The sequence below is a fragment of the Vipera berus genome (assembly GCF_964194415.1).
Source record: "Vipera berus genome assembly, chromosome: 3".
Classification (NCBI taxonomy): Eukaryota; Metazoa; Chordata; class Lepidosauria; order Squamata; family Viperidae; genus Vipera; species Vipera berus.
In genome coordinates, this window is record NC_138204.1 from 118,454,892 (window position 1) to 118,482,709 (window position 27,818).

Sequence of the window (27,818 nt, forward strand, 5' to 3'; positions counted from 1 at the left end):
GCCATGAGCAGAAGACTGCCTGTAATCTCTTTATTCAAGCAGAGATGTGCCAAAGGAGATCTCCTTTGAGAAATAGTCACTCAGGAAGGAAATAGTCACTCAGTTCTCTCAACAGGCAGTAGGAAACTTTGAGGACAAAATTTCTAGCAATCAGCAGCTATTCAGGAAATGAGCTTGACACTCTTTACAACTGACTACACTGTCCATCCAATTACAACTTACCTGAACTCTTCCTTCTTTTCCATAACATTACTTTTGTTAAAGTAACACTACCAAATCCCTGCTCTCTGTCTCTATTCATCTCCTTTGGCACATTTTGTTGAATCACACTTTTAACTTGTGGTTTGGATCCACTGACCTGCTCACCTGGCGGGCAGATTTTGTCATCTTAACTTTTGTTTTAGTCAGATAAGCTGAAGTTTCAAGTCACTGTGTCCTCAGAAAAATATATTGCACTAGGGTACAGAATGAAAATCCATAATTTTGTTCAATATGTAGAATTGTGTTTAAAGTTCTTCCAAAGTTTGATTTTCTTTCGCACACGCCTATCACATCTATGCCTCTGCAGCACAAGTTCTAGTCTCCAGCAGAGAAGTTATTTGGGATTTTCTTTCCAATTGCTTCCGTTGTAGGAGAAAAATAAGTAAATGGTTTCTAAGCAGCTTTACGCATGGGGTCAGTAGATAGCACCTCTAGAGTCTGACTTTCAGATTAGAACCTACAATCCATCATGTTTAGTGGCATTTCTAGTGGAAGAATCATTTACACTTCTGTTGTCTCTGTATTTACATAGAAAAGCAGCCCTGCCAAGCCATAATTTATGTAATTTCATTTCCAATTCTGTATTTCTGTTATATCAGGAAATGAACACTCATTGTGCTCTGGATTGTAACATAAACAGATTTAAATTGAGGTTGCATTTATTCTAATTGATTATTTCTTTACATTTAATAGGGACGCGGTGGCTCAGTGGGTTAGGACGCTGTGCCTGTCGATCAGAAGGTCGGCAGTTTGGCGGGTCGAATCCCGAGTGCCGCATAACAGAGTGAGCGCCTGTTACTCGTCCCAGCTTCTGCCAACCTAGCAGTTCAAAAGCACGTAAAAATGCAAGTAGAAAAATAGGGGACCACTATGGTGGGAAGGTAACAGCGTTCCATGCGCCTTTGGCGTCTAGTCATGCCGGCCACATGACCACAGAGACGTCCTCGGACAAGTGCTGGCTCTTTGGCTTTGAAACGGAGATGAGCACCAGCCCCTAGAGTCGGAAACGACTAGCACGCATGTACGGGGGAACCTTTACCTTTACCTTTACCTTACATTTAATCTTTTTCATTTACACTGAGGGCTTCCTTGATCCAGGACCAAGAGGAGAAAGCTGCTGTCTGCCGGAGGGGAAAGCATCTAACAAGCGTGAGCGACATGTCTGATCTGGGTGACACTGTTTTCCTTCCCCTACGATTGTAAAACCTGTTCTTGGGGGGGGGGAAGTGACCCAAAAGCAAAGAATTCCCAGAACTTAAGTGGTTTTATTTTTCTTTTTTTATCCCTTCTCCCAGAATAAGCGGCGGTTTAAGCCTTTTGGGGGAAAAATAGAGAAGACTATAAAATTACTTTGGACACACTAAACATTGGAACCCAGACAATATGTTGCTGATAAAATATTTTGTGACTATAAAAATTAATAAAATATTGGGGGGGAAAAAGATATGTCTCACCATCATGGCAGCTAAACTGGCTGATACTACATATCAGAAACTATTTGTAGTACCATATAGAAAGATATTGCCGTTCCTCCATGAAAAGGCTGGAGCAAAACCATTGCAGGCAACCATAATTTGAACTTTAATGAGCCATGAAGCACTGCAATTAGGGGAAGGGGCAAGGACTCAGAGAATGCAACTATGGGGCATAGCAGTGCAGGCCTTTCTCTTGCTGTGAGATCAATGTGGGCGGCTGCTGGATTCTGAGGACTGTTACTGGCAGGGAGAAATATAATCATACAGGTACCCATTGAGCTGGTGTTTGTTGAGGCCGCCATTCAGGATGTCTTGGATGTGCTGCACAATCAAATTGATGGCCACTAGGTAGAGGGGAAAAAGAGGTGATTTGAAGGCTGAAATTGATAGTCAGAAGCAAAATCTTTAAACTCTGTGTACAGTAATCTGGACTGCTGCAGAGACTGCTATATGAGTCCTTCGGGAGAAGGGCGGTATACAAATAAAATTAATAATAATAATAATAATAATGTACCTTAGCTGAGCTTTATTACTAAGATTTTGAGTATCTGCGATCAAAGCCATTTTTCCAAATCTTGTCTCTGACACCTCCACTGTTAGTCATGGATGCTAATTAAGGTTCTACAGAGAAACATTGCTGGGCACTGAGTGAAGCCCTGACTCTGGCGGGGGGGGGGGGAAGAGAACTGGTTGAGCACAAATCTAATAGACTTAAGACTATCATCCTGCTTCATTGTAGGTTAGGGGTGGGCAATAAATTTTCCCAAGGGGCCACATGAGGAACTGGGACTGCTGTGGAGGGCCGAACCCATAGCTTCCAACTGCATTCCACCCACTCGCCTGCAAAGCTGCACTTCGACTGAGCGGTGGTGAGTGGCTGAGCCTCATACAATGATTGCCACCACCTCAGGCTGCTCCAGGCAAGAGGTGAGCACTGCACAGGCATAGAAAAACACTTTCTCTCCTCACCCTCCCACAGCATCCAACTGACTGAAAGAGCACACAGCGACTGCTCAGAGCTGGATCCAACTCAGCTTCTTTCCCCACCCGTGCAACACACTTATTTACATTTGGTTTCTAATTTCTGATTGACTTCATGCAGGCTGGACAGAGACAAGGCTGGATGTGGCCTGGGGGCCAGCGGGCCATAAAATGCCCAGGTCTGTTATAAATCTACAGAATAAAACAGTGGTCCTGAACTCGTGAGGAACCTATCAGTGGCGAGATAAAGTAGTCTTGATTGGCACAAGGTATTTTTAGAAGTTTAAGTTATTAAAATATACCCTAAATTATAGATATGAAAAATAACAATGAACTTAGAAATTTTATTTTTGGAAAAAGTCTAGTTTTAGGGGCACCCAGATTTTCTGACAGGAGGATTGTTGGAACAAGCATGCAAAGAGGGATATGGGAGATGAGGCAAGGGTCAGAGAGGACAACTCACTATGCCCAACGCACTGTAGCCAACTCCCCACAGCCAGCTTGCTGCAGGACAACTTACCACGGCCAACTTATTGCAGGACTACTTGCCACAGGACAATTCAATGCTGTATTAATTATTTCATTCAGTTACTTTTATTATTGGTGACCACGTTTTCAACAAAATTATTGTAACTCTTGTATTTCTGGATTGACTTGATTTTATTATTATTGGTCATGGTTCCATTGAAATTTAAATTTTGTATTTGTTGGATTGTCCTACAGCAGGGGAGTCAAACTGCCGGCCCGTGGGCCAGACGCGTCGCAACGAAACCGCGCCCACCCCATTGCCGGCAATGGGGAAAAAGCTCCGATACGTCGCGTGACGTCACGAGTTTGACATGTCTGTCCTACAGTGAGTTGTCCCATTCTGCAGTGAGGTTGTGCAAGAGAGATGTGGCAAGGATTGGAGAAGGTGCACAAGGATGCATGGGAGTTGTGGTGAGGGTCTGGAGCTGAGAATAACCTTGAGGGATGAGGGGAAAAGATGCAGCCTAGGAAACAAGCAGATAAGGGGGGAGAGCCCCCAATGGCTTAACAATCAGAGGAAGAAACTTAAGAAAGACCCGTCCTAATTGATCAGGCAGATAAAAGTGGCAATGGGAGATTTGTACCTTCAGACTTGCGAGATTATGTTAATGTAGCCTTACAATAAAATAAAATTAGCCCATCTAGTTGTATTTCTATCTGGTTTACTGGAAGTGCTGACAGGATGATGCGTGGGGTGCACGAGTGGTTGATCAGGGCGTGAGCATAGACACACTGGGGGAAACTGCAGAGTGGAGGAAATTTACTCCAGCAACTTGCAATCTTCTCTGCTGGTTTCCCCACTGACTATCTGGGAAAGCTGGCTGGAAGTGGTGATCATGCAACTGTAAGGTGCTGCAACCAGTTGTAAGTGAGTTGCCAAGCATCCAGACTGAATGACCCCAGAAGTGCTAGGACAGCCAGAACTCCAAGAACCAATTGTAACCGTCATTTGTTCAATATCATCATAACTTTGAACAGTCATTGAAGTCAAGGACTACCTGTATTACCTTTTTTAAAAAAAAATCTGTACATATGTATATAATAGATTAAAGTGCCATGTCTACTCAGTTCTTTTCTTTTTTTAATATCTAGAGGTTTGTTAACTTAGAATGACAGAGACAAATGCTTTTCTTACAGAATTCCTCCAATTTTCCATTATCTAACTCTCTCTTCACCTTATCCCATACTCACCAACATTGTCCATACCTCTAGGGATAATTACATCAGCATATTTCTTGGTCTGCCAGAAAAGAGAAAATCATGTTAGAGGAACTATAGAGAGGAAATTTCTCTGCGAGAAGATGGGTTGATGGGTTTCTCCCCTTAAACTGCAACTGGAGTTAGAAATCCCCATTTTTGCACTTTCCTTTCTACTGGTGTCCATGCCAGCCATTTCAAGAGCAGATGAAGTCCATAAAAGGACTTCCAGAAATACTGCTACATCTATCTACCAAGTGTTCCACCAGGGTTCTTCTTCTCTAAACCTCCAATTCCCATGCCAGGGAAGGGAAAAACCTTTTACTCACAGGTAAGCAGAATTCTTCAAAGGCTGGCTTGACAAATGTAATGTACTGTGATAAGATCTGCTCTAAATCCCTGCCTCGTTTACTGATATCTCGGAGAACTGCAGACAGTAAAGAAACATGAAATAGGTGAATGACAACAGAAAAAAAAATAGTGCACAGCTACAGTACATTCACAAGTGCAGCCTAAACACACTACGTTTAAGCCCTCATATGACAAGTGAGCTACTATGATGTAATGGTTTTAGTCTTAGACTAGGATTGAAGAGAGAAGATTCAGGTTCATGCTCAGCCACAGAAATTCACAGAACAACTGCAGGCCAGATAAAAAGAATTCCGCAAATTCTTCTGTTCTCTTACTTTCTAAACTAATCCCTTTTCGTGTTTCAGTTACCACTTTCACTCACCCCCTCAAAGCTCTTTCAGTAAGATCTTGTTTATTTTTAATTCTACCAATTAATACATTTACATCGCTGTTTGCTATACCCATGCAAAATCATATTAAACTCCTTTCTTTTTTTTTAAACGACTTGCATTTCAGAATTTTCCCAACTATACCACCCCTACTAAGATTCCCTATATCAAGGAGAATGAGGTCAGATAGAAAGAGGTCACACAGGTCAAGAAAACTTTCCTGGTGAAAGGAAAGGCATGCCAAGGTTTGGCAAGTCAAGGGAGGGGAGGAACAACTGATGTAAGGAACCTTGATTTTAGTACTTTGTTCTTTCTGATGAAACAATGGTACCACCAGCTGGTAACGTGATGGGAGATGCTAAGAAAGGACCCAATGCTGGGAAAGAGCTCTCTTCAGCCTGCACAAGCTGAAGAAGTGTTGGTGTTGATGATCCATCAAGCAGTCAGTTTACTTTCCTCCAGTAGCAATTTGAGATTGAAGACACAGGTCTAGAGGAGAAAGAGCTGTTACTTTCTGAATATCAATTCCCAGCACATGGTGCTGGAGGTGGCGGCTAACAAATCATACTCAATGTGTAGTCCTCAATGGAAGTACACCGACATGGAAGGAAGAAGCAGCGGGGTACCCCAAGGTTCCATTTTAGGCCCACTATTCTTCAACATCTCCATAAATGATTTAGATGAGGGAATAGAAGGGGAACTCATCAATTTTGCAAGTGACACTAAACTGGCAGGAATAGCCAACACCCCAGAAGACAAGCTCAGGATCCAAAAGGATCTTGGCAGATTTGAAGATAGGCTCACGATCCAGATGGATCTCGAGAGACCTGAACACTGGACCCTATCTAACAAAATCAATATAGAGAAAAGTAAGATTTTATACCTAGGCAAGAAAAAGCAAATGTACAGGTACATATTAGATGAAACCTGGTTCAACAGCAGTAACTTTGAGAGAGATCTTGGAGTCCTAGTGGACAATCCCTTAAATGTGAGCGAACAGTAAGCATCGGCAGCCAAAAAAGCTTATCAAAGAGATAGAATCACGATAACGTGAAGTATTAATCCCACTTTCTAAGGCCTTAGTAAGACCACACTTAGAATACTGCATCCATATATAAAAAAAGATGTAGACTCTGGAAAGAGTGCAGAAAAGATCACCAAAGATGATTAGAGGGCTGGACAGTAAAACATGAATAACAGTAACAGGAATTGGCTTTGTCTAGTCCAGTGAAAAGAAGAATTATGGGTGACATGATAGCAGTGTTCCAATATTTGAGGGGGGTCAACCTATTTTCCAAAGCACCAGAAGAAACAATGGAAACTCATCAAGGAAAGAAGCAACCTAGAACTAAGGAGAAATTTCCTGACAGAACAATTAACCAGTGGAATGGCTTGCCTTCAAAGGTTGGGATGCTGCATCACTAGAGGCTTTTAAGAAGAGACAGGCCAGGCACTTGTCTGGAATGGTATAGGGCCTCCTGCTTGAGCAGGGGGTTGGACTAGAAGATCTCAAGGTCCCTTCCAATTCTGTTATTCTGTATTTCTGTAATGATGGCATAGCTGCTTGATATAGCTCAAAGCAGATTAATCACACTGCTGTCTGAGCATATTGCTGGCTGAACAACTATATTACAGCCATCAGGGCAGTAGCCACAGCAAACAAAGGACACATTTCGTTGACATCAGCTGTCTTGCTTACGCAGATATTTTTTCTGCATTTGAGCCATTATTCTTAGTAACAAAACTCAGAAGCACAAAATTGGCCATTCTGAGCATAATTCTTTTCTTAGAAAATAAACCACCCATTAACTATAAGCTGAACTTTTTTTGAATGGGGTACTGTATACTGCCAAGAAGAAAAGCAAATGAAATGTTGGAAATAATATTAAACATTGTGTTTGAAAGCATGCATATGCACTACTATTCCCCCCCATTTTTCCTTTTCTGATATTTTCTATTTTATCCCTCATTGAAACTTAATAAAGTTGATCAAAAAAAGCTTGCCCTTTATGCCTAAATTTACACAAAAGTGATGAAAATGCAAGAAATGCTATCTGTTGATTTGGTTGGGTCTATTTGTTTATGTCCATGTGTGCAGATTTCCGTTGAGATTCAAAAAAGCTATGCAGTTAGGATCTTCAAATGCTCAAACACTCTTCAAAACTCCACAATCAAAAAGATCAATCAGCATCAAGAGTTCATCTACGCAGAGGGCTCAGCCTCCCGAATTGGGAAAAATATTATCAAGCAGCAATATCGGTATGGATAAAGGATTGGATACACTTAAGGAACAGAAGACTACTAGCATTAGAAGGCCATGACATGCAAATAGGGTGGCATGCCATAATGTGGAACGGGAAATATAAGGCTCATCAGTACTTCCAGAATCATCATATTAGATGGGCACTATTAGATGTATGGATAAAAATTTAAAAAAATCTAATTATATAGAAATCCCCAATTGGCTATCCATATTAGAGATATTCACGCACCCCAAATTCATAAATTTAGGAAGAGTAATCACATATAAAGATATCTTAGACAAGAATGGAGACCTGAAAACAAGGAAAAGACTATTAGAAGACGGTATAGAGTTGGAATGGTGGGCATACTTACAAATACAGTCACGATACAGAAAAGACAAAAAAGAACCAGGGATAAAATTAGAGCATACAGAATTAGATAAAATCTTCTAGGAACAGAAGATCAAATGATAAAAAAAGATATATCAATATTTATTAGAACAAGATTTGTTAGAAGAACAGGTAAAAGAAACAATGTTAATCTGGAGCAAAAATTTTGGTTACAGTATTGACCTAGATAATTGGGAATCATTATGGGATAGAAACAGGAGGTTAACGCTAGCCACCTCCTATAAAGAAAATTTGTACAAGATGTTTTATAGATGGCACCTTCCCCCTACAAGGCTAGCAAAACTAGGTAAAAAAATCTCACCGACGTGCTGGAAATGCAGAAGGCTTCCAGGGATTTACTATCACATGTGGTGGGAATGTTCAAAAGTGCAAAATTTTTGGCATCGGATAAAAAATTGGTTGGAAGAAATATTATTACAAAAAATTGATTTAAAACCAGAAACCTTCTTATTAGGGATTATTAATGATAAACTCAGCAAAGCATCTTTCTACTTACTATTGCATATTTTAACCGCAGCAAGATTGGCATATGCCCAAAAATGGAAAAGAAAGGAAACCCCCACTGAAGAAGAAATAATAAATACAATTTTATCCTGCGCTGAAATGGACAGGTTAACTCTAGAGATTAAAAATAAAACTGAAACAGTATTATGAAATTTGTCAAAATTTGTACAACTGGTTAGGGATAAGGAGGATCGCTGAGATGACTATCAATTGATTAGTTGATAACGTAAGGACTTCTTATTAGCACCTATATCAGGACCCAACTGAAAGATATGTAAATACAACGTTGACGACTGAAAGATGGTTTACCAAAAAATTTACAGATGTTATATGACTCTGTCCTTTTCATAGAATGTATTTTAAGTTTCTGTTTTTCATTCTGTAACATAAGGTAATACTAATAGCAGTGTTGTAGCCAGGGAAATTGAATCATGTCCACTTTTGTTTTTAAATGTACATTTAATTTTTTTTATTTTTTTTTAATTCCATTTATATCCCGCCCTTCTCCGAAGACTCACAAGCTTAGCAGTAGCCTTCATTCTATGTATATGCCTGCTTATTAGGGCTTTCACACACACACCCCAAGCGGCATTATTACAAAGTCAGCTTAATTGCCCCCAACAATCTGGGTCCTCATTTTACTTACCTCGGAAGGATGGAAGGCTGAGTCAACCTTGAGCCTGGTGGGATGCGAACCTGCACTAATTGCAGGCAGCTGGTGTTACTTAAGGAGGCATTAGCCCACTGCTCCACCAAGGCAATTAATAAAATTTTCTAATTAAAAAATAGAGTTCATCTATGCACCAAAATTCATTATGACTCAATCAACATGATTTTAGCTAATACAATCTTTTCCCCAAAAGTTCAAAAGCCAGCTTTTGTTGTTGTTCTGATTGGCTGTTTTGGAGTTTCTGAATCTCAACACATCCCAAAAGCAAAAAATAATTCGGATTGGTTGGTTCTTGGAATTTTTGACTTTCTTAATCAAATGCATTCACAGAATCATAGGGCTAGAAGGGAGCCTGGAGGTCTTCTAGTCCAACCCCCTTTCTAAAGTAGCATTTATACCATTCCCCAAACCTCCAGGAAAGATTGGACAACTATTTGTCCAGGATGGTATAAGGTCTCCTGCCTTTGGCAGGGGGTTAAACTAAAAGACACCAAGGTCACCTTTGCATTGCATTCAATGTTCCCTTGAGTCTTTTTGTTTATGCAAACTTCAGAAGGCATTTTAAAATGCAGAGCAGCTCTATACTGGTTGACCTGCTAAACCTGGGTGTGAGCAGTCTGTGCATGCTCTTGGTTCTTGATATTGTTTATTCAAGATACCTATGCTATAAGATTGTAGTCTGCAAAGATGCTCTGAAAACTCCACAATCTACAGACAAGAGTCACATGCATACCTTAACTCAGCAAAACATCTTTTTCTCTACTGAACTATGCTTGACTTAAACATGCAAAAGGCTCCGTGCCGATTGTTATGCTAAACTTAAGTATATATGAACACTCTCTGCATGACCTTGTTTACCACCTGATGCAGTCAATGGTGCATTCTATGCCTTTCTCTGCTGCTTAAGCTTCAGCCAGTTTTTTTGCCACCCTAAAGTATTATTCTGAATATTACTACTTATCCTAGGAAAACAACCTGAAACATCTACGTATTTTGTTTTTGATTTTATTTCAGCAAAACTGTGCGAGACTTGAAACGGATCAACAGAAATTCAGGAACGCAGAATTCTGAATCTGAAACAAAACACATTGGCCAAATGTTCCTGTGAATTAAAAGTTTTCTCAAGAATAGTCATTTGTGTTGATTTCTCTGGATACACCTGCGGTTCTCACATAACCAATGAGAAGTATTGCCCAGTAGATGTATACTCATTCGATCTTGGGCTAATGCTATAAAGCAGACATGTCAAACACAAGGCCCGGGGGCCGGATCCGGCCCTCAAAGTGGTTTCATGCGGCCTGTGAAGCCATCCTGGAAACAGTGAGGGAACAGCCCCCACTGCCTTGGCCCTGGCCCAGAGACCCTCCTTCTGCCAGAGACCCTCAGATCTGTCCCGCTCCTGCCCAGGCCCCCATAGGCACCCTTGATGCGAACGATGTAGAGCTGGCCACATTAGCCACGCCCAACCAGTAGGCCACGCCCACCCTGGCCATACCCACCTGGCCCCTTGAGGGCAACCGCAATGCTGACGCGGCCCTCAATGAAATTGAGTTTGACACCCCTGCTATAAAGAGAGGGTCATCCTACAACTTACCCCTATGGGAGAGCCGAGTGTCTGGATCTATGTCCACAAATAGTTTCATCTGGAAAAGATCCCGAACTTCCTCATTATAGAAGACTAGGAGGCCCTCAAATAGTACCACATCAGCAGGATACACACGTACTGTTTCTTCTTTGCTACAGACATACACAAAACGATTCAAATATAATTCAGAAACAAAACAACCAATTCTCTTCTACTTGTACAAAACAAGCAGCACTCTTCAACACTTTCATAAATGATCTAGATGAGGGGATAATCTAAAAAAGAGAAGCACTAGGAGTGACATGACAGCAGTCTTTCAGTACTTGAGGGGCTGCCACAGAGAAGAGGGGATTCACCTATTTTCCAGAGCACCTGAGGGCAGGATAAGAAGTAACTGGTGGAAGATCATTAACCTAGAACTAAGGAGAAATTTCCCAACAGTGGAAATTGATTTATTTATTATTGTTATCCCACCTTTATTATTTTTACAAATAACTCAAGGCAGCAAACATATCCAACCTACCTTCCTTCTCCTATTTTTCCCACAACAACAACCCTGTGAGGCGAGTTGGGCTAAGAGAGTGTGACTCACCTGGCTTTCCTGGCTAAGACAGAACTGGAACTCATGGTCTCCAGCTTTCTAGCCTAGTACCTTAACGACTAGACTCGACGAACAGGCCAAACAGTGGAATGGCTTGCCTCCAGAAACTGTAGAGGTTTTCACTAGAGGTTTTCAAGAAGAGATTGGACAACGACTACATCTGGAATAGTATAAGAAGAGAGTTCAGCTAGAACAGGGGTCTTCAAACTTGGCCTTTTTATGACTTGTGGACTTCAACTCCCAGAATTCCTCAGCCAGCATGCCTGGCTGAGGAATTCTGGGAGCTGAAGTCCACAAGTCATAAAGGGGCCAAGTTTGAAGACTCCTGGTCTAGAAGGTCTCTTCCAATCATATTAATCTATGCTCTGTATTGTAACAGAAAGAGTAATTTTGCTTCCAAGCAGCACTGGGTGAGTGAGCGAAGGAGGAAACAGCATCCTACTTTGTGATTTAGACCCATGACACCCAGTTGTAAAGCCCAAGATGGAATCCTGCCTTTTATTTTCTCACCTGCTGGGGAAACAGCAACCAAAGCTTTGCTGCTCCTCTTACTGAATTGGGTCCTTAGCTCCTGCCTATTTGGGAATATAGTATGCTAACTCCCATTTAAATACCTGCTGGCTGGAATGTGACCTTGAGTCTCCCACCATTGGCTGCGCCCACTTCACCTCCAGCCACCTGCCTCAGCCCATTCACAGCCAGATTTCCTCCTCTGCTGTCCCTCCCTTGGCCATTCTCCCTGGGCAATGGACCCCTGGCCCTTCAGCCTGGCCCATTCGCCCAGACACAGTTTGTCCCAGGAGTTTCACTCCACAGGTCAAGAAGCCGCAGGACAATCGGGTGGCAGGTGGCAATGATGGCGCTGGGAAGGGAGAGTGAGGGGGCTGTGAGGGGGATGCAATTGGTGATAGGTTACGGGAGAGAGCAAGATCTGGGGGGGGGCGGATGGCAGGCAAACCCTGCTTGCGCGTGGCTGCTGGGTGTGCCTGGGGAGGGTGGAACGGTGCCAGGGCACGTTGGGGTGACAGCCAAACTGCCTGTTCAGTTTTAGACTGAAGTCCAGGCGCAGAGGCTACGGTAGTGGGAGAGGTCAAAATGGGAAGCCCCTGCCCACTGCTGCCTGCTCACTGTCCACGGCAGCTTCCCATTTTCACCCCCCTCCCCATCGCCTCCTCACCTGGACTCTGGCCTCATGCTGAGCAGGCAGTTTGGCTGCCCCTCCGACTGCGCATCAGCATCGTTCAACCCCCCCCAGGCAACCCCCAGCAGCTGCGCTTACCATCAGTGCCCTGCTGCTCCCTCAGTAGCCCCAGCAGCAGTGAGCAAGCAGCATTTGCCTGCCGTCTTCCCAGGCACACAAGCAGCAACGTTGGCCTGCTGCCCAACCCTCCGCAGATCTTGCTCTCTCCCATAATCTGTTACCAATCGCATCCCCTCACAGCCCCCTCACTCTCCCTTCCCAGCGCCATTGTTGCCTCGTGCCACCCAATTGGCTGATGGCTTCTTGTCCCATGGGCTGAAACACCCAGGACAAACGGTGTCTGGACAAATGAGCCAGGCCGAAGGGCGAGGGGCAGAGGGGCAGTGGCCCATTGCTCAGGGAGAATGTCCAGGGGAGGGTCAGCAGAGGAGGAAAGCTGGCTGTGAATGGACTGAGGCGAGTGGCTGGAGGCTAAGAGGCCAATGGTGGTAACCTAAAAGTCTTAGACCCCTGCTGGCTGAGAGCAACCCTCCAGATAACATAATAACAAGAGTTGGAAGAGACCTCGGAGGTTTTCTAGATCAACTTCAAGCAGGAGACCCTCTACCACTCTGGACAAACGGCTGTCCAATCTCTTCTTAAAAACCTCCAGTGATGGAGCACCTGCAACATTTGGAGGCAAGCCATTCTACTGATCGTTCTCAATCAGGAAATTTCTCCTTAGTTCTACGTTGGATGTGCTTCCTGGGGGATGGCTGAAAAAGGCCAATTGGGACCCCTTTGGGGGACAGACCTTTTTCAGCCAGCCTTTGAGAGCAGAAGGGATGCCAGCCAAAGTGGTTTCATTCTGCACAGGGCAAAGTCTCTCCACCGTGCAGCCCTGTCTTTCTCAAAGATGCTGACTGAAAAAGTCCATGGCAAAAGCCAAGAGGATTTTGCCACAAGGCACTAGCGGTATGGGATGCTTGTAGCCAGACTGGCTGCAAACCTCACCAACTGCAAGCACCCTGTGCCAAAATTCCACATGGCACACAGACTTCTTTAGCCAATGTTTTCGAGAGCTCCTCAGACTGATTTCACCCCACGCTGGGTGAAATCAATCTGGCCATATGCAGCCATTCTGTACAGAGGGGAGGGGAACTGCAGCACTGGGCTAGAAAAAAGGTTGGGATCATGAATATCCAAGCATTTTTTCTCTAGCCCTTCTTCACTGCCTGCCTGCCCACCTTTGCCAGGCAACTCTCACTCCATCCGCTTAATGAACTGCACAATTGCTTAATGATCGCAATGAGAAGAACTGGCATTGTGGTTGCTGTGTGACATGGGCATCTTCTTAACAACTGCAGTGACTCACGTTTAAAATTCCAAGCTCGACTAAGATGGTAAATCAAGAAGAACCTGTAAACTTTTATAGTCATGTCGAACTCTATGTTTCTCCGTTATATTTGACCAACTCTGGGACCAAATGGTGCCTTTGTTTATACATTTGATGCCCTCCCTCAAACCTTTTTCTTAATATGCCCTTCACCACAAGGGGAACTAAAGAAAAGCTGTGAAATGTAACTAAATCCATTCAAAGAAAATGAAAAAAATAACACAGAAAAGGGCCAAGTCTGAATACAAAGCTCATAAAACTTGGTCAAAATGATTCCATCATTTGGGTGGGGGCATAGGGAAAAATGCATTACTTGAAACATTGTCTATACATACTTTCCTATATTTATGGGGGGAAAAGCATTGTTTATATACTGTGGTTACAGGCATAAATAGTGAAACAAATTCCATATAAAACATCGTCCTCTGCTAATAAAGAAACTCAGGAAGGTTATTTAGCTAAATTCCTGAACAAGCAACCCCCACCCCCACCCTTCACATTCTTGAAGTTAAAACTTCAAGGAGCAATTTCTTCAAGGCTTTTTGTTCTTTTTAATTTTTCCAAGGAAGTTCAGTGTGAGTTTGGGGGGAAAGAGCACCCCGCTCAAAGACTGTGTAGTGTAAATCTTCCAGGACTCAGGAATGGATCAGTTGGGTACAGATTCCATTAGGAAATCAAATAGACTGCGCTGTTTTATTTTGGATGTGCTCAAAGGCTTACCTGTTTGCTGTCACAGCTATTTTCTCTGAGGTTTAATCTGCATTTGGGATGAGCCTGCCCATTCTCCCTAACTCTTATCTGGGGCTTGTTTGACTGCTGTATGTCTTAATAAATTAAAAACTAACTTAAATAGACATTTGGGGAATAATTTTGTGTCCTAGGCAACGGCAATTGCTGCAACTTTAACCACTCACAGCTAATGCTTCTGAGAGCCAAATGAAATAGTCAGGGTGATGAAATATGCTAAATAACTACACAGGCAAAGAAAGCGTGTGTTATTTGTAAAGGAAAATAAATAAAGGTTATTCTTTTATAAATTGTATAAAATGTAACACCAATAAATTGTATAAAATGTAACACCAATGAATTGTATAAAATGTAACACTAAGATGTGGGGCTATCTATTTCCTGCTTAGACAGAGAATTCACACATGGTAATCAACAAAGTTCTTTTGAAATGTTAAAAAGGATAGGAACATCTCAAGGTGGTGAGTAAAACAAGATAATGTAGTAAGGGATGTAAGGAAGTTGTTACAATAAGTCTTTTGGATGTAAAAGTTCAAAGAAGATCTTTTAGAAATGTAAATGACTTCAAAGACTAACTTAAGTTTCTTAGGGGGGCATGTATTGAGAAAAGAAAGTATAAATGCCTGGTTTGAAACTTGCTCAGCGCGCTCTTTGAACCCAATCCAACTTGGGAAGGGTCTAAGAGGCCGTGTTTGCAAACGCTTTCTTTATTATTTTCTTTATTATTTTCAATTTTCTTTTCAATAAATCTTTGCCTTTGTTAACCAGACTTGTCTTCGAGTTGTGAGTATCAGATTTTGGGTTTTTAAATCTTACCTTTGCTACCTTATTTTAGTAAATGCTACCACTTCATGAACTTTTCCCCCTGCAAGCTTAGTTGTATCAAATGTGGACAAAAGGGGCACAAACATGGAAAGGTCTCATTACCCATCTGTGCTGCCACCACGTGGCTGTTCTTGGGAAATTATAATATGCTAATTGGGTCTGCCAGTACCTTCCCCCTTTGTGATGTATTTCCTATCCTGCTCATGATGCTGTACTAGGATCCACCCCTTCTGGGTTGGACTTCCTCCTTCTCCTTGCTCCCTTGTGTTCCATCCTCCATTGTAACATCTGAACACAAGCCATGCAGACAGTAATCTTTCGACCTTAAAGCACCGACCAGATTCACCTGACCACACCTTCTCTGCTGTAACCACCTTCTACATGCAAAATAAAGGTATTTCAGATGAACCAGGTGCTTTATGAGTTCACTGTCTGGAAAGGGCCGTTAAATGTGACTAAATTCGCTTAAACAGACCAATAGGTGTCTTAACAAGGAATTATATTCGCAATACAATTGCCTGTACCAGAACACCATCCCTTCCCTTCCCCGTTCTTTTCAGTATAGAAGGGAAAATGCCACCTCCATTTAAAGCCAAATCTTGTCTGTTACAAAGACCTAACCTGGCAAGGATAACAAGACACCCTGAAAGAAATCTGACACTACTGTATAAACAGGACTTGCTGTAAACAAGGGCTTTGCTCTTACGGTAGTACAGCATGCATGTGCGTTAAGTTGGGTTGTAGAGACAAATTAGAGACCCTACCACTGAACTGGCAACGCTGATGCTCCATAGGATCCCTGTCCAGGTTGCTGGACCTAGTCTTGGGGCTGGTGTTGGGTACTTCAATCTCCATGTCCATGAGGACCTGGCATTTCCTGAGCTCCCTGGCAATCATAGGCATACCCAGAAATGTGAGGCCAACGTGAAGGCAGCTACACACTGGGCCTTGCTTTTGCTCTGGTTGCAGGATGATCTGGATGTGAACTGGATGACATCTAGCCCTTTGCAGTGGTCAAACATTTTCTGTTCTAGATGAGATGACTGCAATCTGAATCTTCTGAGGGCAAACAGTACAATTTGGATGAATCACCCTAGGCTCCTCAAGGATCTGGATAGTGCACCCCTCCTAAAGAGGCCCTTCCTAGAACTGTTCATATTTAAACATTATTGTCCAATCTCCAACCATTCCTGGAAAATTGTTGAGCAAGGTAATGGGATTTCAAATATAGAATGCGCTAGAAGAAATGGATTATCAGGACGTCTTCCAGTCAGCATCCAGGCCTGGGTCTGGAACAGAAATGGCATTGATTGCAGTGGTGGATGACCTTTGTCAGAACCTAGACTGAGGTAGTATACATCTTATGGTCCTACTAAACCTCTCAGCACTTTTTAATAACATTAAGCATAATACTGATTGTTGTGTGTTCCTCAGAGTCACTTCTTGTGAAATGAGTGGTCATATACAGTAAGTTCAAATCAATCAATCAATCAATCAATCTACTCGATTGCCTGTAGGGGTTGAGAGTTGGAGACACTATCTTAGTCATTTTTCTCTCTATTGGTCAGGGGTGCTGACTGGGCAAGAAAGATCATCCTTATACTGTAGTTTTTAATATGTGTGGTGTGCTGTCCTTTAACATAAAGACCCCAGAAGACATCCATTGGTCAGGGTGCAGTATCACAGTAGATGGAGGTTAACTGCAAGTGGTGCACTATGCAGCATCCTCTTTACCAGTAGGTATTATCCACCAAAAGAACATTACAACTGTGTTTTGTAACATTTGTTCACAAAAGATTTCCAGATATAATTCAGAGTGCTGCTTTTTATTTATAACCCGTATATGCCTTGGCACCAAGGTACCTTACAAGACCTTCCTTCTTCCTGAATTTGTCTATCCACTGCATTCTTCCTGAGAGAAGCTTCTGATCATACCCCACTTTCATGGAGTAAGGGGAATGCAGGCTAAGAAGTGTCTTTCCTGAGTTGCTGCTCTAGCCTTACCCAATACCCTCTTCCTTGGAATGAAGGCTTGCTCATTCCATCCTTGTTCCAACAACTACTGAAAATTAAACTTTTCTAACGACCATTTAATGGAATATTTTGTTATTGCCATCTTTAATATTATTTCCTTTGGTTTTATTAAAAAATTATGTATTTTATTATTTTTTATTTTAAAATTTGATGTTTTAATATTTCTATAATCAAGCTAATATTGTTAATTTGGTTATTTTAACATTTATGCTTGCTGACGTTTTAACAGTTATTTGATTATTTGGTAAACTGCCATGCATTTGTACTGATTTAGTGGCTTATAAGTAAAATAAATAGCTCTAAGATTATAGTATCAAAGTACTTAGTTTTTTTTTATTTACATTTATTGGCTGTCCAACTTATTAATGTCAAACAATATGCTGGTCTATGTCCATAGTAAAATTGTGATCTGACTTGATTGTAAAATAATATTATACATTTCCTATTAAAAAATTTAGTCATAGCCAATTTATATGGCACTTGATAATGTTCTAGAGAGGCAAATGACAGGTCTCTACTTACAAAACAGAAGGAAGTCAGTAATAAATGGTAAGAAACTTTAATATTTCACACTTAAATCAAAATTTGGAATCACCAAAAAGGTTTAGAAGTACTTTTCTTAATAATATAGGTATAGGTGATCCTTGACATTCAACCACAATTGGGATTGGAATCTCTATTGTTGAGTAAAGCCTAGACTGCCTACTTTGCTCAATGTCTGCAATCCTAACACTCTCATTTGAGATAGTTAAGCAACTTCACAAGTTGTTAGGTGAACAGAGTCCGACCCTGAGGTAAGGAACGTGGGGTGCCTCACGGCATGTGGGAGCCTTGAGAGGATCCACTCAGGAGCTGAAAATTCTCCCTGCTGGAATCCAAGCAGGATTTTCAGCCTTTGAATGGAGAGATACTGACATGTGGCTTGTACTGGACCTCCCAAAGTCTCCCCCACCTGCCTGAGGCACTACAGGTAGTCATTTGTTAAGTGAGTTTTGCCCCATTTTATGACTTTTCCTTCCACAGTTAAGTGAGTCACTGCAGTGGTTAAGCTAGTAACACGGTTGTTAGGAGAATCTGGCTTCCCCATTGATTTTGCTTGTCAAAAGGTTGAAAAAGGTGATCACATGACCCTGGGACCCAGAAATGGTCATACATATGCCATACCATTTGCCAAGCATCTGAAGTTTGATCACATGGTCATGGGGATGCCTTAAGGGTTGTGTGAAAAATGGTGATAACAAGTTACATTTTTCAGTGCTGTTGTAACTTTGAACGGTCACTAAATGAACTATTGTAAGTTGAGGACAACCTGTACATGCTGTATACCTTACTGTGCTGACTTCTCTACCCTCTACTCAGCTCCGCTTGTGTCTAGGGCAGGGGTAGGCAACCTTGGCTCTTTTATGACTCGTGGACTTCAGCTCCCAGAATTCCTGAGCCAGCTGTGCTGGCTCAGGAATTCTGGGAGTTGAAGTCCACAGGTCATAAAAGAGTCAAGGTTGCCTACCTCTGGTCTAGGGGTTGGCTGAAAGAATCCAGAGTTCAACTCCCCACCATGCATAGAAGGAACTCCTTTGGTGGCCTGCAGGAACAGAGCCAAAATGGTCAGGATTGTGAGACCTCTTATGACCAGATCAGATCTGTCAGTTCCACAGCATCAAGCAAGTCACCCATTTTGGTTAAATGAGACATCACATGATTGCGACTTGCAATTTAACTGCTGGCTTCTCTACTGACTGCAGTTCTGAAGAAGCTTCTTGGATGAGAAGTGAAACATTTTCAAAGGAAAAAAAAAACCAAGAAAATCCAAATGCCTTTTGGAAAAAGCCCCTTTTGGCAACCGTGATCTGGATGACTGAGACTCTCCATAGACAACACTTTGGATTTGAAGGGAGCATGCGACTATGCTCATGCTGGCAATTCTTAAACTGAATGCATCTTTTTGCAGGATTGCATGGCAGGTATAGAGAATCCCATGGAAAATGCATCTGCTTTAAGAAATTGCCAACATGAGTACAATCATGTGTTTCAAAGTACCTTTTTCCCTTTAAGACCAAATTATAGTCCCATGGTTTCTGGCAAAGAAGTGATGAAGAAAAAAATGGCAACAATTAGAAATAGCATTGTATGTATAGTATATATCTTACTTTTCAAGAGATAGCCAAGACGGCCAATATAAAGTATTATCCAGGACTATAATCTTCAAAAAAGTTTACTTAGGAGGAGCTGTGACTCTTAACACAGAAGACAGCAGTGATCAACTTCTTTGTGGCCACAATACTACTAATTAGTGGAAGAAAATATGCCAGTGATAATTTTCATAAGTGAACCTGAAGACAGTTTCAAATATATTGTAACCTAATGTCAACATGGCATTATATACGTGACTGTGAACAAATATCTTTTAGCTAAGAAAGGATACAACTAGCATATCAACCTTAAAAATAGAATGAATCCCCACAATCAAGATGTAATCCTATTTTTTTTTAGAAAAAGGCAACCTACCGGTATCTAAAGCCAAACATTGCTAAGTTCAAAATTTCTTCTGCATATTTTTCACTACATAAAATACTAGCACAGCCTGTTCCAGTTCATTTTATTCAACATTATCAAGCCACACAGGCGATTCAGAAATCTTGAAAGCTTTCCTATGGTGAGATAAACACTTAAGCTCATGAGGCTACTGAAACCAATTCCCAAATGATCTTTGATTCATGCTAAATAGCACAGAGGAACAGCTGGATTATCACCAGCTGAGCCAAAAGCCAGAAGGAAGGGCGGGCTTAAACAAGATGCAAAATCTCCACTAAGTGCTCAGTGGCATTCTCTGTTGCTAGTGGGCAGAGCATCTTAAGAACAATGTTTTATATCGCAAGTACTGAGCTGTGAAATGGGATGTGCAAAAAGCAAACTTACCGAGAATGAGAAATGAAGTCATAAACAGGTATTTGAACTGCCTTCCCATCCATGATCTTTTTAAGTGTTTGGACAATCAATTCATTGTCAAAGGCATCTGTAAAGAGAATCACAGATAATATGTAAAGATGTAATTAACATATAAGCTGTTGGGCTTTCAATGCGTGACTAACCTTCTGATGGAGAGCTAGCATCCAGGTAAATTATCTATTTTATACTGAGCCTCCTTAAATTTATGTAGTCTTCGCAGATCTTTAGCTGCCATGAAAACGGTGCCTACTACTTATCCCACTTTCTTGCAGAGGGAAAGGAAATACTAATGCCTTTCCTCAGGGGAATGAGTCATTGAAAATGGTATTAAATGGAAATGCTTACAACTTTATAACAGTACACACAGCCCCAAACCTCCCATGTCTCCATTTACTGCTTTGGAACAATTGAAGGCTGGAAATGTGCCTGTTTTGTCCTGTGAGTTTTTATCTGATTATTCATAATTTTGTGTATTTTTCTTTCTATTTAATTTTAATATATGATAGTCTTTAAAGCCATCCATAGTCTTCTAGCCCAGGTAGCTGCTTTTCATGGTTGGGCCACTTCTCAACAGAGTTGTATTTTTAGAAAGCAGATTATAGAATTGTAACATTTCAGTTTTCCAAGTCTGTCTTGAGAAAATTAAAAGACAAGATGTGTCTATGTTTATCCATTCCCTTATCAATCAGTGACAAGTCACCTGGATGGTTAAAGTTGAAATGGCCTTTGAGGGCTTTTGCTTTCTGCTCTGTGGTGAGTACACGATAAAAACTGTCCTGGCTTAGAATCACAACTTGTTTCTGATGGAGGTTTACTTCATTCTATCCCAGCAGTTGAATAATTTTGGCACAAACAGAGGACTGTAAAAAATATAAGGAAGAGAAGATGAGCAAAGACTTTGGCATGGTTACATGAAGAAAGAAAATCTGTACCGCAGTTGGTAACTCTCTAACTCTCCAGAATCAGTTTGTCTGTTGGCTTCAAGAAGCTCCAGTGGAAAATTGTAAAGTCACAAAATAAAAATGGTGAACCAGAGGAGCACACAAATTCAGCGAGCCTGTAGTTCTCAATTCAGCAAGATGTCTAAGCCACGGGTCGGCAACCCGCGGCTCTGGAGCCGCATGCGGCTCTTTGAGCCGTCTCCTGCGGCTCCCAGCCGCCTGGTGCACGCGCACCTCTTCAAACGGGCAGTGGTGCGCGTGCACCTCTCCAAATGGAGAGTGGCACCGCCCTTTTGGAGAGGTGCGCGCGCACCTCCGCCCGAACAGGCAGTGGCACCGCTCGTTGGGAAAGCTACCGCGGCCTGTTTGCACAGCTGCCGCCTTCAGAGGAAGGCGGCAGCCTGCAAACGGGCCGCGGCAGCTTTCCTAACAAGCGGCGCCACTGCGTTCTGAGAGGTGCGCGCGCACCTCCGCGTGAACGGGCAGCGGCGCCGCTCTTTGGGAAAGCTGCCGCGGCACGTTTGCAGGGTGCCGAAAGTGGCAGCTCTGCACACGGGCCGCGGCAGCTTTCCAAACAAGCGGTGCCGCTGCCTGTTCCGAGAGGTGCATGCGCACCTCCGCGCGAACGGGCAGCAGCGCTGCTTTTTGGGAAAGCTGCCGCGGCACGTTTGCAGGCTGCCGAAAGCGGCAGCTCTGCAAATGGGCCGCGGCAGCTTTCCGAACAAGCGGCGCTGCTGCCCGTTCTGAGAGGTGCGCGCGCACCTCTCCGAACGAGCGGAGGTGCATGCGCACCTCTCCAAACCTTTGGAGAGGTGCGCGCGCACCTCCGCGCGAACGGGCAGCGGCGCCGCTCTTTGGGAAAGCTGCCGCGGCACGTTTGCAGGCTGCCGAAGGCGGCAGCTGTGCAAACGGGCTGCGGCAGCTTTCCAAACAAGCGGCGCCGCTGCCACTGGGAACCGGTTCCATCACACACACAAAAAAGTGGCAACCGCGGGCGTCCGCGCATGCGTAAGAAAAAAACTTTTTGCGCATGCGCAAAACATTTTTTGTGCACGCGCGTGCATGGACGCACGCATGCGGCTCTCACTTTTTTGTGTGTGTGATGGAACCGGTTCCCAGTGGCTCTTTTCCTTTTTCAGGTTGCCAACCCCTGGTCTAAGCAAAAGATAATACAATACCACTTGTAGATGAAAAACCCATAACTCCAAATGTTACAGACGCATGAGAAGGAGATAGTTCTGTACAAAGCTTAACAAAGACAATGATGAACTTATTAACAAATTTCCAATTCTTTGTGCAAAACTTTGAATGAGAATTCAGAACTCATATCTTTTATTATATTTACTGATTATAAACTTTTTATTTTTCTCTAATTGTGATATTGTGTCCTTCAAGATAAATAGTAATGTTTTCACATCAGAACCATCATTTGTTTGGAAATTATCTCAGTGTGTGAAATTCTCATATAAATATCCAAGAGACTGCATTCAGAATAAATTCTGAAACACCCCTTTTCATAATGCCTTTTCCTGATGACTAAGGCTACCAGCAATGAGCTTCAAAAATCTGGAAAAATCTAGTTCTCCTTATTTTTGCAATCAATATTTGGTAGTCCTAGTTGTGACTGGAGTATATTCTGCCTTCTTTCCCAGTAACTAATAATGACTAATAACTTCTGAAAACTAGAATCTTTTCAGCCGTAGACTTAGAAGCTCATTACTTGAAGTTGTGGGAGAAAACTAGTCCATGAGAAAGAATGGGAGAAACCCCACAAATTCTTAAAGAGTCTGTTCCCTGGTTTGTATCATCCAAATCCGAAGTCCATTTACATTTTTCAAAATGAATACAAAATCCTCCGTGGAAAAAGAAAAGAAAAATCAAGTCTTGACTTGATTCAAAGCATTTGAGATATCAGTATTAGTTAACAATTACAGAAATTGTAAGAGAGGCTTCTAGTTTTGTGCGGTAGTGCAGCAGCCGAGGGATCACGGGGATTTGCATCCTACGGCCAATTTCTGTCTGTTAGGGCCCATTAGGGCCTAAATGGGCCTGAAGTCACCACATAGAGGCAATAAAGAAGGAGGGAAGTCCCACCAAGTGCAGAGAGATGGTGGTTGATCCGACTGGTCTGGGAAAAGCCCTCCAGAAACCAACAGGAAAAAGGCTAGCTTAATTTCAGAGTCTAGCCCAAGCTACAAGCAGCCAAATCCCCAAAGTACTATTTTAAGCTGATTGTAAACAACGTGCTTGGAACTGGGTAAGAACAGTGATTTTCTCTCTTCTACTTGATAATTGATTTCCTAGGGGGGGGGGGAAACCCAAGAAGCAAAAAGCCTCAAAAGTGAGAAGGCGTGGTCTCAGATATTATAGCAGTAAATAGAGATTTATTATGGAGCGATATAAAATTGAAGGAATTAAGGGAAATAGGCAATCCTATAGAAACATATTGGTTTAAAAAGGATATTTAAAAAATTGTTAAGAGAATTCAAAATCCCTTTTTAAAAAATTTGATAGAATTATGGAATAAATAGAGATATCAGTTAATGCCAGGAATTTCTCCTTTAACACCAGTGGTAGAAATGGAGAATTTCTCTAAGATTGGATTCTAAAATTGGATTAGTAATTTTTTTTTAATCCCATTTATATCCTGCCCTTCTCCGAAGACTCAGGGCGGCTTACAATTTAAAGCACAAATCAATGTGCTTAGCAATAGCCTTCATTCTATGTATATGCCTGCTTATTAGGGCTTTTGCCCCCCCCAAGCGGCATTATTACAAAGTCAGCTTATTGTCCCCAACAATCTGGGTCCTCATTTTACCTACCTCGGAAGGATGGAAGGCTGAGTCAACCTTGAGCCTGGTGGGATGCGAACCTGCACTAACTGCAGGCAGCTGGTGTTACCTAAGGAGCCATTAGCCCATTGCTCCACCAAGGCTCTTTATTTAAAACATTTTTTTAAAAAATCATATATATAAATGGGAAGACTGAAAGAACAAGATAAAAAATATAATACAATTAAAGAATGTTTTATCAGATACTAAATTTAATTGGTTGAATTTAATACAGTTAGAGAAATGGAGAAAAATGGAAGAAAAATTCGAGGTGAAAGATAGACAAAACAAAATTTGAAATGATTACAAAAGAAAGTGAGGAAAATGAAGAATATATAGGTAAAGGAAGAACTGGGAAAATATACAGAATATTAACTGAACTAGAAGATCAGGCAAAAGGTTTAAAATTAATCTGGGAAACAGATTTAGGAGAAATAGATGATAAAGATTGGAAAAATATTTGGAACAGAAGAGTATATAAGAAAATGGATATAAAGTGATATGGAGGTGGTACCTAACACCACGTAAATTAAATCAAATCGATGTTAAATATACAAATATTTGCTGGAGCTGCGAGAAAGAGATTGGAACATATAAACATACGTGGTAGGATTGTGATAGTGCACAAAAGATATGGGATATGGTGTTTAGGGAAATTAGAGAACTTTTGAAGGTAAATTTAGGGCTGCATTACTGTTACTGGTGGAAAAACAAGATATAAATGAAGCAAAAAATGAATTTGATTGTAAATCTGATAATGGCAGCTATATTAGTGATGGTTAAATATTGGAGACGGAATTGGGTTATTCAAAGAAATGAGTGGAATATGGCAATAAATGATAAATTAACAACAGAAATTAAATTTAAAAAGGGATGATTAAAGTAAATAATTATAATGAAATATGGGATGATTTTATAAAAACAGTCTTGGTGGAAAGCAAAGGGAATAAACCTGCTGAAGAATATATGCTGTTTTGGAGGGGATAAGGGCACAATTAAAATATATTGTATATTGTTAGTTGTTATATGAGAAGAAATATAGGTAATAAAAATGGTCTCCAGGGGTATGGGTGCACTGTAGTATTTGTATTTTTATACTGTTTTTTATTTAGATTTATATGTATTATGTTTGTATTATTTGTATTTGAATAAAATAAAATTTTAAAAAAGTGAGAAGGAGGGAGATCTTTGTCCCACCCTCCTGCAGACAGAAGCGGCAAATTAAACCTTTAAGTGGGGACAGAAATATACTGAAATGAAATGAATATAAGACCTAAATCTGGATAAGTTTGAGATTGGTGGAATGTTTAAGATTTCTTTTTAAATCGTGAAAATAGAAGAAAATAACTGTTTATTTTGAAAACTGAAAACCAAACTAGTGCTGACATCTAGTGGTGGATGAAAATATTGTAATTACTTTAATATAGGAATTGGCAAAGCCCAGGAAAAGATAACTGGTTGGTGGTGACCTTCAATGTCTTAAAAACAGAGAACAGCTGTGACAAAAAAAGAAAAAACATCTTGGGCTACCTACAAAGCGAGAATTATAAACTTTAGAAGAAACAATTGACCTTTCTGGATTACAAATACTTATTCAACTGTGACTTTAAAGCTGTCTGCAGACAAAGGAAAACCCTGATTTTTTGCTATCATGGAAAAACAGATCTGCAGAAAGAATAAACTAAGAAAAAACAAATACTTTCCAGGAGGAAAGTATGATCCCAAACCATGAGGAAATTAAAAATAACTTTGAAAATATAAATGAATACATCTTCAATTTAACTTTACAACAAAAATCCTCTCAGAAAATAAAAATAAACAGTGAGCAGGTAAAACAGATGAACCAGAGGAGAGAGATTTAAAGATGGAACCTAACAATGAAAGGAAGTATGACTCAACCCAGGTGGAAAAAAACTTACAGGAAATAATGAACATGGAAAAGACAATTTATACTCTGAGATCACAAAATAAGTCTAAGGACAAGAAAAAGGATTTGACAAAATGGGTTACAGAATTTAAGAGACAAAAATGATAAGAGAAATTAAGAGAGAAAGAAAGGAAAAGAATTTCAATGAATAAGAAGGGGCGAAAACTTCCTATAAAAACATCTCACCTGATTTGCCCTTTGCACCTACAACAACATATATAAGACTATGGGAAGAGAGAAACATATTGATCAGGAAAGATGTCTGGGGGAAAAAAGGCTAAAGTGAGAATCAAGAAATTAGATAATGGGATCTATCAGAGGGAATATTTAAACATCTGTTTGAATATGGTTAAAGAAAGATTTTGGATATAAATGAATTTTAGTTTAAGAGGGATGAGCCCCTCAAGTAATATAGTATTTCTTCTTTTTTCCTTTGTGTTTTGGTTTTTGGACAGGAGAAATATAAAAATGTTGGGATGGTCCATATGAAGGAAATGTTTTAGATACTCAAGTGAAATTGATCTTGAGAAAACTGTGAATGGATAAAATGTTTTGATTAGATCTAAAGGATTAGATAATTGGATTTATTAAATGGAACTCTTAAAGATTAAAATTGCTTGAACATGGTTAAAAAGAAGAGAAAAATTCTGGATATAAATGTACTTTAGTCTATGAGGGATATATATGTATTTTAAGTAGTAAGTATACTATCTTATTTCTTTTCCTTTCTTTTTTATTTTTTTAAGATATGAGAAAAGTGTTGGGATGGCCTGTATGAGGAAAAAGACTTAAATACTAGTATGAAAACTTTAACCAGCAAGAATGTTTCTAATATTGTGGGAAAAACAAACTTAAATAAGAATTTTAAACAGGATCTATGATAGGGAAATCAAGATGATCAGTTAGACAAGCTTTATATCAATGTGGTTATTATTTGCAGAAATATTAAAAAAATGTCTATATTTAATTGTTATTTACTTAAATTATAACAATTGTATTAATTCAGGATTGGCAAAAGAGAACGTTTTTGGAAGAAGAGAACAAGCAAAGCTATTCTGTGGACTATAGAATTATAGAAACTAATTGTTATTGTTTTTTAAATATAAACCCAGACAACACGACGTTTACCAAATATTAAGGTGATTATGTAAAAAAAATAAAATAATAAAACATATTTTTTTTTAAAAAAAGGGAAATTGTAAGAGAACCAAGTGTCGGTGAAAACTCGAAGGCACGTTTTGGGATGGAGTCGCCTTGCAGGATCTCAAGGGCAGTTGGATCTTCTTTGCGCCCCTTCCTGCACCGAATATTCTCGGGAATCTCTCGAGCGATTGCGAAGCGCAAAATCGCGATGTACTGGTCTACTCGCGTCTTGTTCCTCCCTCCTCCCCCGGTGCACCGACAGGACAGGAAGGAAGTGCCTCCCAAAACACGTGCACGGGATTAATTTGAGAACTAAATTATTTTGCGCACGTGGTAGAAGCACTGCACGCACGCACGCACACACACACACACAGAGTGTAAAAAAAAATACTATTCACGGGAGCAGCTATATTTAATCCCAAGCCTAGTGCTTAATGTCAGTAATGTCAACATCTGGGAGAGGAACTTTAGCGGGTCTTAAGAGGCGCGCTGCCCACTTCCGGAATATTGCTGCATTTTTATTATCCACCTTGCAATGGAACTGCTCACCTTGCCACTGGCTGTTCCCCCCGCTAACTCCAATGAGGAAAGGCTTTTTTCCACCGACGAACTCGCGATAGCGCTGGGGTTGCTGCTCGCTGTCCCCCGCCAT

The 27,818-nt window shown here is 41.1% G+C and overlaps 1 protein-coding gene across 1 annotated transcript; it reads right to left on the reverse strand.

The window, feature by feature from the left end:
* Positions 1-1,940: 1,940 nt before the first annotated feature.
* Positions 1,941-27,818, reverse strand: UCK2 (uridine-cytidine kinase 2; the record flags this gene model as incomplete). Its single annotated transcript, XM_081325378.1, is given in 10 exon segments — positions 1,941-1,973; positions 1,977-2,080; positions 4,437-4,485; positions 4,772-4,869; positions 10,605-10,747; positions 20,295-20,391; positions 21,025-21,145; positions 21,149-21,184; positions 27,716-27,736; positions 27,738-27,818. Coding segments are annotated over 10 exon segments (783 nt in total).